This window comes from Limulus polyphemus, unplaced genomic scaffold (genome assembly GCF_000517525.1).
Source record: "Limulus polyphemus unplaced genomic scaffold, Limulus_polyphemus-2.1.2 Scaffold2765, whole genome shotgun sequence".
NCBI classification, from domain to species: Eukaryota; Metazoa; Arthropoda; class Merostomata; order Xiphosura; family Limulidae; genus Limulus; species Limulus polyphemus.
The window spans coordinates 48,094-64,303 of record NW_013668375.1 but is presented as its reverse complement, the minus strand read 5'-3'; the positions used below and the strand labels follow the sequence as shown (position 1 = coordinate 64,303).

At 31.4% G+C, this 16,210-nt stretch overlaps 1 protein-coding gene across 1 annotated transcript in view; it reads right to left on the bottom strand.

Annotated features, from left to right (window-relative positions):
* Positions 1-962: 962 nt before the first annotated feature.
* Positions 963-16,210, bottom strand: part of LOC106467847 (probable ATP-dependent RNA helicase DDX56) — a 54,286-nt gene continuing 39,038 nt past the window's right edge. Inside the window, exons 11-16 of the mRNA XM_013928225.2 lie at positions 13,222-13,322; positions 9,545-9,642; positions 7,125-7,214; positions 6,790-6,895; positions 1,595-1,741; positions 963-1,207 (exon numbers count right to left, since the gene is read on the bottom strand). Coding sequence (XP_013783679.1) covers positions 1,092-1,207; positions 1,595-1,741; positions 6,790-6,895; positions 7,125-7,214; positions 9,545-9,642; positions 13,222-13,322 — 658 coding nt within the window. The 3' untranslated portion in view covers positions 963-1,091. The remainder of the gene's footprint in view (positions 1,208-1,594; positions 1,742-6,789; positions 6,896-7,124; positions 7,215-9,544; positions 9,643-13,221; positions 13,323-16,210) is intronic.

The following is a 16,210-nucleotide window of genomic DNA, read 5'->3' as shown; positions in this document are numbered from 1 at the left end:
GGTATACTTCTGAAGTAAAAATCAATGACAACAGTTGTCCACCATGTTTCTCACTTGGTGTGGTATAATTCTAGAGCAAAAAATCAACGACAACAGTTGTCCACCATTTTTCTCACTTGGTGTGGTATAATTCTAAAGCAAAAACTCTGTCTTATGTCCAGATGGGAATTCAATCTGTTCATTATCACATTAAGGAAACATAGAACATGTTTTATTTATATTTCACTGCAGTCTTTACCAAAAATACCAAATTTAAATATTCATACCAAATTCTTTCTTTGCATAAAAATGTGTTTTTATGAAAGTCATTTTTTTTTACAAATAATACACCTCTTCATCTGATGAACATTATCTGTTTAACTCCAGTGCTATGGGCTTGGTTAAATTGACTGAGTCCATAACCATGGAGTTCTCAGTACATTTCACATACTATAACGTTTAATACGGTATGTGTACCTTTGGAGACTTTCAGTAAAAGTTTAGTGTTTTGTACACAAAAATCAGATTTTTTTAATGAAGTGTTTTTTACTAAACATTTGTTTGTGAATATATTGTTGTTTTTTTTACTAGTTTGAGTGCAAATTGATTGTCATGTTACGATTAGAAATACTTTTCTTTGTCTCAAAAATCTCAAATTTTATTTGCATAATCTTTAAAACCTCTTAAATAAATTTCAAACGTAATTTTTCAATAAAACATTAGATTTTATTTTCTCTAAACCACTGAAAAACAAAATTCAAATAAATCTAAATTGCCCTTTTTTTTCTGTCTAGAATAACTTCAACTTGTAACATGAAACTGCATTTGTTTCTTTCAAATGGCTTTAAACTCCTGACAGTATACATACCTGTTCATACTTAAATTTTATTGCTTTACTGCCCCTTGAACCATGTGGTGTAAAACAAAACGGATACAAAATATACACTGAGGCTGACACAGTTATTGTTTGAAGTATATGATACTTATATGAAGTATATGAACATGAAATGGACTCTCCACTTTATGATATAAATTCAATGAGGCTTGACACATTATCATTGTTACAACCAGTGGTTACTTTAATTTCTTTAGATGTCATAGCAAGTAATATTTTACAATATTCGATCATTATACACATTGATAACATTTTCCATCATTTTTTCCTCTTTGCTAGAGAATCTGATGTTTCTTCTAACTGGAAGCTTCTCAAAGGATCTGCCTCTCGTTTCTGGAAAAAAGTGTTAAGGGTGAAACAAGTTGAGAACAAACGTGTTGGATATTTCTACGTTTACTGAAACTAAGTATTGCTAAAAATGTTCAAAATATAGAAATAATTATTAAATCAATGAATAGTGAAATAAAGTTTTATATAATTCACAAAAATAGGTCAAACAACTTTTTATTCCCGGTTCAAGCTAAGAAATATCTTTTATTTTGATTGAAGGAACAACATACATAAGTTTAAAAGTTTACAAAAAAAAACATTGTTTTATTCAAAGGTTTATGTTTTGTTAAACTAGTTGATTTTGATGTTTTTCTGAATTTCATCCTGCCCCCCAAAATAACTCATATGAATTGAATAAAATTCTTTGTTGGTTCAAAAAAAATTACATACCTTGAATTTTTTTTGTCGCTTTTGTCAGGGTATGCTGAACCACATTTACTGTTGACTGGTCATCAGACTTTTCAGGTTTCCGAAACAATTGTTTTTTGTTGCTCCATCCTTTCTTAATTGTAACCATCTTTCTCAGAGTTGAAGGAACTAAATACAACAGATAGGTAACAACATTTCACACTATTCTAAGAAAAAAGTTTATGGTCCTGTACATCACAAATTTTTTGTGTCAGTAACATTAAAGTTAATTCTACTGAACCAAAATTCTTTGATCAAATTTAAGCCACCTTGAATGATTACCTGTAGATTTTCTTAAAGAAAACATAAATATTAAAGTGGTTTAATTAAAATGCAAAATAATATAACAGTTACATTTTGTTAAAATGTTAGAACCTAATTAACCCTTTAACTGTTCCTACTGAGTAAACTCGACTGAGCTGAGCGCAGCTGTTCAGTGCTGACATCTATTGCTTCTTTGGCCTAGAAAATGCACTTTACTTGAAGCATCTTCATTGTTTTCAGTACACAGTAGAATATACCCAATTATGGGGTCTCCCAATGGAAAGAGAAAGCATTGTACTCTAATAGAAAAAGTAAATTTCTGAATTACTTACAACCCCTGAATCTGATTTGGAAGATGACTCAGAAATTGAAATGGATAAAGAATATACAGGTAGTAGTGAAAGAGTGTATGAAAGCGAAGATCTCTGATTAGAAGATCACAATGCAGACAATGAAGGTTCCACACCTGTTACATCAACATCAAAAGCAATAATTCAACTCAAGGCTGCAAAATAAAAAAAGTGTTTTCATCGAATAAAGAAAGATACTTTCAACTAAAAGTGCACACATTTGACAACAGAAAATTTGGACTGCGAGATAAGAAGTTTGATAAATACACCAAAGGATTTGAACATTTTATATTATCTTCATTTGTATCAACTATTGCAGAGGAGATAAAAAATATACCACAAACATGTAATGAAAATAGTGATCACAAGATAAATTGTTGGAAACGGAAATTTTTCAATGTCCAGCGATAGATTTTTGTTGATTCTTCATTTATAACAATTTTGTGACAACTTGAAAGATAAAGTGAATGATAATCTTCACAAGATAATGAATGTAATAATGCACGCTAAAAATAGTTATCAAGAAGTAATGTAGCCATTTGAAAATCTATGCATTTTTGAGAGCTTGATATTATTTCAAGGGCGGCTGGGGTTAAAGCAGTATATTCCTTCAAAAAGAAATCGATTTGGCGTAAAACTTTTTGTATATTTTGAACAGTTTTTTATACTGGAGCCTAACCTCAATAAAAGTCACCTTCTACGTGCTGACAATTTGTACACAAGCCTATTATTATTTAGTTGCTTAATGAAAACAAAAACTGCTGAGGCAGTGTAAAAAAAGCAGATAAAAAAATTACCAGTTTTAAATACTAAACTAAAAACAAAAAAGTGAGGTTGAAACCAAACGTAATGATTCAATGATGATGATATTGAAATGGAAAGACAAACAAGTTTATATGCTGACTACATTTAATACAAATGTGATGTTTGAAACTGGAAAAAAAATCATCACACTGGTGAGAAAATAAAGAAACCGAATTGTGTTTTGGAATACAATAAGAACATGGGATATGACATGCAGTTCAATTTCCTGCCTTTAAATAAAGGAGCCTTAAGAAGGGTCAATTAGAATAAAGGAGCCTTAAGAAGGTTCGATTAGAATAAAGGAGCCTTAAGAAGGTTCGATTAGAAACATCAGAAGAATAAAGAACTGAATTTAAAGCAGAAAAGATAGAAACAGGAAAATCAAAGAAAAGAAGAATAGCATTTAGATCACCAAAATTAGATATGTATTTAAGAAGATAAGATCCAAAGACAAAAGAAACATTTAAGAAGGACACAGAATATACTGAAGTATTTGTTGCATACAAATACTTAGTATATTAAATATTTCAAGAAGTACATCCATATTTTATAACATGTAGCAGATCGAATACCACAACACCAGATAGGGAAGATACAGGCCTGAACCATAGTTGGAGTAAGCTAAAAGCAACATTCCAGTCATGACCCACGAAGGCAAGAATTTACAGCTCGTGTCAGATCAATGTGGGATGCTAAGAAAACTCCAATACTAAGTTGAAAGCACGATGAAATGAGGCCAAGCTGCAAAAAGCAGTTAATGGAACTGTGATGAAAGACAAGAGTGGTATACTGGTAGTGAAGAGTCCCCAAGTACACAGTTTTTCTCTATACACCCCAAGTTAATTGTCTTGGACGATTTTGCCAAAGATACTAGACAACGGACAGAAATAAGTTCTGTAAGGACCAATAATAACACGGATTTTGGTTACAGTCTGATGGAATAGTTCACTTGTTGCTGGAAGATCCCACTTGTACCAATCAAGTTAAAAGAACTACTTTTAAAAGTAGATCTGCTAAACTTATCGAACAATCGGAAAAACACTAAAAATTGTGTATATAATTCACGTTTCCAACACAAGAACATCTGGATTACAGCCATTCTTACAAGGAGTTTGTGTGGTGAACTTCTTGTACATCTGGATTACAGCCATCTTACAAGGAGTTTGTGTGGTGAACTTCTTGTACATCTGGATTACAGCCAGTCTTACAAGGAGTTTGTGTGGTGAACTTCTTGTACATCTGGATTACAGCCATTCTTACAAGGAGTTTGTGTGGTGAACTTCTTGTACATCTGGATTACAGCCATGTACAAGAAGTTCACCACTCAAACTCCTTGTAAGGATGGCTGTAATCCAGATGTACAAGAAGTTCACCACTCAAACTCCTTGTAAGGATGGCTGTAATCCAGATGTACAAGAAGTTCACCACACAAACTCCTTTTAAGGATGGCTGTAATCCAGATGTACAAGAAGTTCACCACACAAACTCCTTGTAAGTATACAATTTCTGATCTAGTCTAACAGTGTTTAACTAAGATTCAATAATGTATCAAAAAAGGAAAGTGAAAAACATTAAGTATTGTACTAAAGAAATAGTAAATTTGACAATGGTTATAGTGGAACTACTGAAAGATATCTTAGAAGAATTGTTAATGCAGTTATACAGATTATGATTCAGAGAATTTCATGTGTTAATAACTTAACTAGTGTTGTATCTATGTTATTGAATGTAATAGAAAGTCTTATTAACAAACATTTAGACTTTAAAAACAAAATGAAGAATTAAATAATTAGAAGTAGCATTATCGCAAAACAACCTTGAGAGTTGATATAAATGAACTGTTTAACGGTGTACAATAAAGAAGTTATTTGATTGTATTCAGTCATCTCTGTGCACGTTCTTTACTTCCCCACATTGGTGGCCTCACAACTCAAAATTCAAATGAGTTACTTTGTAAGGAGAGAATAATCAACCCAACAACGCCCATTATTACACTATAAACTTACCACTGTTCCACCGAGGGACAATAGTAATAATTATCATTTGCCACAAGGTATGCTAGCAAGTGGTTAATGTGTTACGTCAATCATTACAGTAATGTGAGCTATGTATTTGCCTAGCGATTTACAACTTACATGACAGGATTATTAGTTAGACACAGTTCAAAGGGCAATAAAATCAAGTAGAAAAAGATTGATGATATTATTTGAAACTTGACAGGAATTCTCCTATAGACAGGTAGTTTCAGAAAAATATATTTATTCATTTTGATTTTTTGTACCACAAATTCGTTATTTATTGTTGTCATTAACACTAAGACCCTTAATAGTGCAAGTGGAATGTAATTTTCACGTTAAGTATAAAAATACTTTTTCATCTTACAGCTGTACAAAAAGTGGTAAAAGAATTAACAAGGATTAAAGATAAAACAAAACATCCACAAAAAGTAGAGCATAGAAGAACAGCTATAGTAATATAGAGAGAGTTAGATTTGTAGTTTTGACTTTCTTGTTTCAATATTTTTTGTAGCATTAAAGCTTTCTCTATTACTATAGCTAGCTAGGTTACATGTATCTCGAGTTGTACTTGTCTGTATAAAATTTAATTTATTGTACTTATTTGTTTCTTTTTTATTAGCTACATTTTTTGCACCAGCAAAACGAAGCATGGGGCATGAGTATACCCGATTCAATTTTATTACTCCTCAGGATCTCTAACAATCTACCCTAAAATCTAATGAAAAAAATGCTGAAAAATGTTAACCCTTCCCTTCAACAATTTTGTCTAAGCCTTCTTTCCACGTAACACGGTTTATACTGCCTGATAAAAGGTTTCTACTTGATACGTTGAAGTAATAATAAACAAATGTTTTTGTTATAGACGTGTGTTTTTATCCTTAAATCTAATTATATACCCAAAGTAGAGCATCCTCCATTTTACACATACATACACACACACACACTAGTAGGTATTTAGGCACGAAAAAGAAATCATTGGTGCCCCAGACAGAGGAGTTATGTGATATGCTTGTCTAGAAAAATCACTTACTTACATATATGAAAATGCATTAAATAATGAAATTTTGATTCACTCCATAAACGATTTTTTTTTTGTTTATCGCCACCATTTTATTCCATCATGCCGTACATAATCACAAGAAAGAGAAGATACTGTTGAGACAATATTAAAGATGGAATATAAAAAAATATAATTTAAAAACTCATGGACCAGATCCAGTTGTGGAAATATTCACTGAAGACAGAAAATACGTGGGATTGGAAAATGTAAAAGACAAAGAAATATACATGTGAGTGCAAAGAAATCAAAAGGAAAAAAAGAAGAAGAAATATGAATGGAATTGAAGAGGAAATAAATTAATGGATTTGGAAGATGAAAGGAAAATTAACAAAGAAATGTGCAGACATACTGAAGATTTAGTAAAAGGAGGAGAGAAAAATAATTCAAATAGTAATAAGTAAACGAATAATAAAATGTAAATAATGGTATTGAATTAAATGGAAAATATTCATAAAGAATATTAAAACAAATTAAGCTAATGAAAGCAAATTAGGTAAATTTTTCCTAAAAAGAAAATTCTCTAAGGAAAATCACATTTTTAACTGATTCCTAATCCCTAAAGATAATCCTGTTAGATAATCCTTAATCCCTATAGATTATCCTGTTAGATAATCCTTAATCCCTAAAGATAAATCCTGTTAGATAATCCTTAATCCCTAAAGATAATCCTGTTACACACACCTATGTAGTCTGGAACATCTTTCAGGTGTGGCTGTTGTTTCACAATGTGCAGGGCTCTATCATGCCGAAGAAGCTGCTGGTCACGTGGATTGTCTTCAAAGTATGACTTGAAAGAAAGTTAAAACACATGAATATATTATGTTGTCCTTAGAAGACAAAAACATATAAAGAGGATAATATCACTTAGTATAACAAAACTGTAGTAATGGTTTTGTTTTCAGAACTTCAATTTATTCACCTTTACAGTTTTTAAGAAAATATCTTCCAAACAGTCACTTGTAAAACTGGCAAATACACTTCAGTCTCTGTACCTTGTTTCTCAAGTCGTAACTTACCTTCAGTTTTTGAGAGTTGAGAAGCTGAGTTCGTAGTTCCTTCAACCGTGCTTCTCGAACAGCAATCCGAGTGACTGCTCTAAGTGCATCCTACATACAGAAAAACACTTAATCTTACTAAACCAAACAATTAGACAAGGTATTCTCATCAGCCAAAAACAACATCTGGTGACAAATCCTTAAAAATTATTCTTCACATGAAAGGTTTATAATTTTTTTCCCAAGTGCATTAGAAACTTTAACATTTACAATATAAGGTCACAAATTTACTGACACAATAAATCCGAACAACTCTAATCATATATGACATTTATTCCAAGTTAGCAAAAAAATTCTAAGTAGCTATTCTATACAAAATTTTCACGTACATAAACATACATTTTTTAAATAATTACATTAGAAATGCTGAAAGCCTATATATATATATTATTTAAACATTTTGTAATATACTTTTCTTTTTATCTAGCTCATTTGTTAGTAGTTGATATTTGATGTAATTGGTAGAAGTTGAACCCATATACAGGAAATAAATAATAAAAGAGAGACTGTTTAGGATTAAGGGATATAGCACTGTTAAACACCAAATCTTTGTTTTTAAATTTACATATTTCACGAAAAATGTTAGTAATTCTAGCTGGGAAAACTTGTATATAAGAAATGTTATCAGTAAAAACTCAAACAAATGTAAAATTACCAAAGTTTGATGATAATTTTTGTGGTAATAAACATACCCTATTAACAGTAGTAAGGTAACACTATTTCTTTTTCAGGTACTTTATCTTTACATTTTGTGAACATTTTAGGAGCTACCTAGTTTTTTAAATACAGGGTATTCTTAAATTACTAAATACTATTATAAAATTATCAAATTCAGTTCTTAAAATTTTGTTTCATATAAAGTACCAGGCTATTTTAATACTTTGTTCCAAAAAAATACTTCTGTCTAATTGCTTCGATCCATTTTTTAACTGGAAAAATCTAAAATCAATGTTTTAATTAATAGTAATTACGATCCCACTCAAATGATGGTGTGGAATCTTAAAACACTTGAAATGGGGAGGAAGTGAACCACATGGTTTTATGTCACTACGAGAGATCTCTCTTGTCGAGACATGATAGAATACTTTATTCAAATATAACATCGTGGAATAATATTCAAGATATATCGATCTGTCTTCTCTTGCAACTTTATTTGTCATGTGACTTACTAGTTCTCAAAGCACGTGTAACAACCAACCCTGATGCAAATGTTCACTACTGTTATCCACTACAAGTGGAAGTATTACAAATTACACCCAACACAGTTAAATGAGAAGCTTTCAGTAAAAGCAACCACCTCCTGCTCGTATTCAAAAATAAAAAAAATGTACTAATATTTATTCCTTTTTAGTTAACATCAGATTGTTTGCCAAACGTCACACCAGCCATCTCAAATTTTAAACTGACAACACTAGAGGGAACGGAAGTTATCCAATAGATCCCACCACCAACTCTTCTCATACCGATTAGTGTAACTTGATCATCACACTCAGTCCCACAGTGTGGAGAGTAACTATTTTTTGCAATCCACAGTTTGGCATGCTAACCATTTAACATTACAGAGTTTCTACATAGTGCAGAAATGTAATTTCATGACTTTTTAATGATCACTTCCTTTACATTAGTTTCCACACACACCTGGATCAAGTAACGAAGTACTTTTGGTAAGATAACCAAAGCAATAACACTATACATTACAATTTTCAAGAACCATTGTCAATTCTGAAATCTTTTGGAAATTACACCTAAAGTTACTACTACTGTCCCCTGCTGGTTTTATGTCTCTTACAATGAGGTTATTTGTTTATTTGAATTTATGCACAAAGCTACACAATGGGCTGTCTGTGCTCTGCCCACCACGGGTATCGAAACCCAGTTTCTAGCGTTGTAAGTCTGCAGACATACAGCTTTGCCACTGGGGGGCTACATTGAGGTTAACGGCTAAATTTCTCTCAAATATCTTATCGCCATTGGAAAATAAATAATAAAAACAATTAAAAGATAATGCATCTATTATTTTATGCTAGCTGTACTAGACATGTATCACTTAACCTCAACAGGTGAGCAAAAAGTGTTTCAAAGGTCAGACAATGTGCTAAAGGTTATTTCTCTTCTTGCATGTCCAGAAACAGTTTTGACATCAACATCACGAACTCTGATATAGGCATTGTGCTTTTCCAAGTTTCTTTACATAATGTCTTGATGCTGCCTATATCATGTACTAGTTTACTTGAACAATGTATTTGATAGTCTTTTCTAGAACACGCTAGGTAGTAATTTATAATCAAATTAATTTGGCCTTGATGTGGAATGATAAGTTAAAGGTGTGTAAATAAATGATATTGTATAATATTTTGGTGACCATGACATATGGTATACACCTGGTTAATTTGTGTTCGTATTATCTTTTCAGGTGAAAGTAGCATTTTCAGACCGTACCAGTTTAAGATGGAAGAACTTGATGGATTCAGATATCGTGCTAGGGTGAGTATTATAATGTACTAGTTTACTTGAACGATGTATTAGATAGTCTTTTCTAGAACACGCACATCAAGACATTATGTAAAGAAACTTGGAAAAGCACAATGCATATATAATATATGTTATTTTCACATTCTCCTTAATCAGTCCATTATGAATTTCAAATCAGATGTGGATAAAAATACCATTTTAAATATTATATAGTCAAGAGTAGTGATTCCGAAATGATGGTGCGAAGATGTTTTAGGTGCTCCACAGAAATATCCAGTAAAGAAGCAAAATATACAGAATTTGCAATGACTTACAAGTATTAGTAATATGTGAAAATTGTACAGGGGTTGGTGGCATGTATGAAATTAAATCTTCTGCTAAAGATATGTATGACAAACAGATGAAAAGCATTCACTAAGGGAGAAAAGTATCGTGAAAGACTTAATATCCTGTGAAATACAGGTGATAAACGTCAAAAAAGGGAAAATTCTCACGAAAGATAATATTCTGTGTGTAATACATGTATTAACCCTTTAAGCACAGGTGAGTCAAAGTGCACATGTCACTACCTTTTTACAATCACATTCAAAATTTAGTTTGTTACTCATATATTGTTATATAGTCGCAATTTCTTAATTTCAAGAAGAAACATTTAAATAAATTCTCAATCTACATTTCTCTGAATCAAATGACACTTTCCATGGAATTTCTCATTGGAATAAACAGTTCTGAATATTTTATTATTGTTATCTTTGTTTGCTAGATTAGAACCCTGCTTGACAGGATATGTGAATTATTTAATCAACTTATAGTTTAGTTAGAAAGCCAGATAAATTATATTAGTTTATGAATATTTTGTACACAAGTTGCAACTTTGAAAAAGATGAAGAAAAAAAAATGCAATTTGAGACCACACAATCGTTACTTAGATTTAGGCCTAAATTTTCACACAGATTTCAATTCTATGAGTACAAAAGTTTGAGAAAGACAATACTTCAGATTCAGACATAGTCTATAAGAAGATTTATGTGCAACTGCAAAAAAAACAAAAAAAAACTAAATGTAAGTTCTACTAGCTTCAGCTAAGTAGAGTGTAACTGTTTGTTACAAAGTGAAATTGTTATAGAAATTATATTTAGTTAGTTACTTTTCTTTGTTACATGGTTACAAGCTTGGTCGAATTGACCAAAACCAAGATAATTAGTGTTAGAACAAAGAAAATAACAGATAAAATTTAAAGTTTCACCAAAATAAGTTTTCAGTATTCATTTTGGAGGCTCTAGACGTTATGCAAATGAAATATCGAAATTGCCTTGGACTTGGATCGACTTCTTAAGTACACAGACGTATCTTTAGCAAAAATAATTTCCAAAATCGGATTTTTCAGTGTAATACAGACTTGTAACCTTTACTAAAAGCCTGTTAAAGTTTGTGTAAATACTTTTGTTGTTTTGTCAATGTATCTGTCATTATTAAATGGTCCAACTATCTAAAGCTTGTCGAGAAGTAAGTCCTCTTTTAGGCAGAATTAAAGTAAGTTAATCTAAGAGACCCTTTTTTCCTTTTTATTAGCAATACCAAGCATGGGGCGCAGGTATACCCAATTCAATTTTATTATTCATCAGGATTTCTACCTTAGTCCAAAACTGTAATAAGATCTCAAATTGGTAAAGAGATGGCAGAGTTATTAAGAAGAAGAAGAAGAAAGAAAAAAAAAAAAAACCTACAGAGCCTTTCTGTGAGCCGCTATGCTGTGGCTAAAAATAGAATTTGCTATCTCACAAGCTACACATTAGCCAAGTGATTTACAACTTGTGTGACAGAAATGTTAGTTACACATGGTTCAAAGAACAATAAAATTTAAGTATAAATGGATGCATAATGTTACAAGTTTAAAGCTATTTAGGATAAACAAATGTAGTTTCCTGTTACAATTTGAAGTCATTCTAGAAAGAAAAAAAAGTTAATTACGATTTATTTAGATTTTTCTTTGTGGTGTTTATGAGGTTGGTCATATTGACTGGTCTCATAGAGTTAAGGTAGAAAAAATAACAGATAAAACAGTTTTACTGGCAAAAAAACGTTTGAAATTGGTTTAGAAGATTTTGGAGACGACACAAACAGTTTGAAATTTTTCAGATGAAGAAAAGTATTTTTAATCTTAACATACAAATCACTTTACATTTGAAACAGTCAACACTTTGACTCCATATGTTCATGGAAAAATCTTCAATGAAAATACTTTGTTAAAATGTATCATTTTTTGTCTACAAAAGACTCTTAATGATTACTGAAAGCTTTTGAAATTTCGTGAAAATACATAAGAAGTTATAGTAAAGGTCACTACTGATGCACAATGCCACAGCCATATGAGAGAAAAAAATAGGTTGGGTAGGACCAGAAGGTGGTTCACAATGTCTTTTGTTAACCAAAGTGGACGGGGATGAAAAAGTTTGAGAACCACTGACCTAGACACATAAGAAATATTAAGGTAGGGCTTGTAGTTCTATTTCAGATAGTTATTTTTAAAATTTTATTATTTCTATTGTAAGGATGGAGGTTGGGAGTTGCATATAGTAGAAATGTTAGAGTGGTTTAATTTCTATATTAGGAATTATAAGAACTTTTAAGGGTAACTACCTTCCCACAACTAGCTGCAGTAGCAGTTGAGAAGTTGTGGGTGTAAGCACTCAACTCCATACCCTTAACTGATTTTACATGTTTGTTTTTCAATACATACCTTGTGGGAATAAATTTTGAACTGGAGGTGAAATATATAAATCTCTGTACAGTAAACAGTGTAATATGTCATTTGATAGATTAAAACTTTGGCTTTTAATTGGTTATAAATAATAAAGTATTAAACATTAGAGAGAACTATTGGCAATTTATGAAAGAGATTTGACAGGTGTTTGTGGCAAGGAGGTTTTGATTTTCTATTTTATGGCTTTGTAACCAAATAAGACTGAAGGCAATAGAAATTATGCTTTGCCTGAGTGATGACAACATTATAATGAATAATTTACACCAAATTTCGTACTTCTCAGAGAGGTGGATAAATAAATTAGAGAAGAGGAAATACCTAGAGAGCAATTGTCACTACTCATACTAGAAGACATTCAGGATGTTTTAAAATATTGCCTTATAAAATTATAAATTTAAAACTTATATAATATTAAAATTCTGAATTACTAAATAACTTTTGATGCCAAATTTATTCATATACCACAATAATAAAGTACTTTAATTACATTTTGAATGCAACTCACACATGATGAGCAGAAAAAGATGCCCATAGAAAAAGTGTTAAATTAGCTTGTAATATTTCCAAGAAAAAAAGAAAAAATTCCAGAAAAGAGATTTTTGTTAGTTACAAAAAATTAGGCCATAAATATTCTGCATAAATCCAATTATATTCACCAAATTTTTACAAGATATCTTAGTAAAAAGATTTATCTGCCACATAAAATATTTACTTTGAATTCATAATAAAAATAAGCAGAAAACGAAGATAAGAAGATCCAATAAAAATTTTAAAATGCCATAACATTACCATAAGTAAATAAGAAAACTGACAGAAACTTACCTGATGGAGTTTCAAATTCTTTCTCCACTTCCTCCATAAAGGGAATTTCTTTCATACTAACAAAAGACAGAGCTGTTCCCTGGTTATTTCCACGAGCTGTTCTGTAATTAATCCATTTATTGATTATAATTCAAAAGTAAAAAAGGTTAATTTTTTCTCCCACTCATTACAAATTATTACTGTTTTAATAGTAGTAATTGGTGACAACCATACTTATAATGATCTTTTAATGTTTTGTTTAAGATTACATAAAGATATCTTGTTCATGCAAATAAAAGTATCTAAACAATTTAGGCTTTCATTTTAAAAAATAAGACATCCTTACTAAATGAATATTACAATTAATTTATTGTAATTAATTAATTACAATAATTATTAATATTAGAATTAAAAAAATATTTAATTATAATTATTGGATCATCAAGAAATTAATGTTGCTTTTGTTCAGCTAAAAAAAAACACGAACAACTTATACATCAAAACAAAACATTTATTAAATTATTTATTAATTTATTAATCATTTTCTAATTAAAATAATAAATATAGAACATTTTTATTTTCATTTATCTTGTGACAGGTTTTAATAGGGCATAGTGGTACCTTTCAAAGTTGTTCTACTTAACTTTGAATTACTTTAAAGACAGAAGTCATTCCGTTAAACGTAAACTTCTTTATACACAACTCACATGATACTATTAAATTTAATATCTTAATTTGTCCTAAGAAGAATACTATTGGGTGGCTACAAGTGTAAGATTAAATTAATTATAATGAATGTAGACTCAGACTTCATAAGGACCAGTGTTGCAAGTTGTTTCGATTCGATGCTACATCCAAGAAACAATATCCAAAAACAAAAGAAACACTTTATTAACTTTTGCTACCTTAAAACTATTACTCAAAATTACATTACTTAAACAACTTATTTAAAATTAACAAATATGCTTTGACCAAAACTTCCTTATACTGAAAATGTATTTCTGATAGGTACTTTTTCATTAGTGTTTGGTTTTACCATGGAAATATCAGCTAATTTAAAACCATATTTGAAAAGAATCATCTTTGAAAGAACTACATTGTCGTTATCAGTTCAATAACTAGAAAAGAAATAGGAGGAGAATTCACTTAACTGGAAACTTCCAATACAGTCTTACCTCCTTTCACACAAAGCTATCTCAATCTTCTTTCTGCCCTCTAAGCATTACTATAAAAATGTCAAACTCAACACATCTGTCCCACCAGTTTCACACCACTATTAAACATGTAAATATCATATGACTACACTCTACCAATAGTATTGTGTCACCTATATTGGTGCAGCTAGCTCCCTCTGCTATTCTTGCTCAATCCTCACTTTTGTGATTGGCACAGCTTCATTTAGATGTGTGTTTTTTCACACGTGGCTACCTTTTACGATTGTGCTTATTTGCTATCTCAAATTTTTTTTCAACAGTCTTCTTCTACTGTCTTTGCATTCAGTTGTTTCAACAATATTTTTTTTGCATTTGTTTCTTGTTACCGAATTATACAAGAACTTCATATGAATTTGTGATTCAATGTATCAACTACAGTAGTTCCCATTAAAGTCAACAATGGTTCTACTTCCCAGGAATCGGGTTCGACCATCTGTATAGAAGGTACGGGCCTTATTTCACAGGGAGCTAGATTCGTACATTTGGCTAGCAATTTCTTCTCCTTTTCAATCTGACAATGTTGCTGAGGAAGAATACAGTGAAAGAGAAGACAGTTTGGACTCTCTTTTTCTAGTACTTTCTTATTTTGGTCTGTCAGACTCTGCATCTCTTTAGGAGATTTCACAGGGAACTAGATTCGTACATTTGGCTAGCAATTTCTTCTCCTTTTCAATCTGACAATGTTGCTGAGGAAGAATACAGTCAAGGAGAAGACAGTTTGGACTATCTTTTTCTAGTACCTTCTTATTTTGGTCTGTCAGGAGATTTCACCTTCCACATCTTTTTTTTGTAGCTGGTTACTCAGGTCAGTACATATTCAGTTTTTTTCTGTGTGTTTGAAACGAGGATGATTTCACTAGTTTTCTTTTCCTGCTCCTGTGTCCACATCGTTGACACAGGTGGAGCTTTTCCTATTGCTTCCAGACCTCTCTGTGAATTGGTGATAAGTTTTCAACTTGTACACTCCACACCTAATTGCAATACTTGTGGTGTGCTTGACTCATATGCACTTTGTGTGGCTTTGTCCCTCTTTACACATAGGAGAATTAACAATTTCACATCGTTGGTGCTCAGATTTTGGTAAGTTAGATGTTTATGTGTCCATTGTTGTCTAAGTTAATTTAGATTTATTGTAAGTTAGATATTGACTATTACTTTGTTTTTAAGTAATTTTAGTCAGTTTATGTGTCTGTTATTATTATGTACTTTTTAGACTAGCTAAATTTTGATATTGCCCTGTTCTTATGGTTGAGTTGAGGCAACATCATGACCCCATAATGCAGAGTTCGGTTTGTTGTACTTCTTGATCCTAAGATGTTTTGGGGAGATTGTCTTTGTAATTTCGTCTGCTTGACCTATGACACTCTGTTTACTTATGGTTGGGGTTCATATGTATATATAATACAGTTCACATGCCGTAGACACAACGTTTATGTTACTCCATATTAATTTTTGTCTGATTAATCCTCAACCTCCTCATACAAAGGGCAAGTTGTGGAACCTCGTCTGTCCAGTTGAGGTTGGGTATATACATAGCTAAATCAGATTGTTTCTGCCTATGGATTGTATCTCTCGGAAGAAATTGCACTTGCACACATTCTTCTTTTCTGGCCGTTTCAGGTTCATTTCCTTTGTCCAGGGTGAGGGGCATAGCTGTTCCAGTAACGTAGTATGGTGTGCCACGTGTTCTTTGGTTCATTTCAGAGTTACACCCGTTCATTCTGGATGCTCACTTTCTACTTGATTTCAATCTTGTATGCCTACACTGGCCCCTCACTTTTGCATGTGGGATGTTA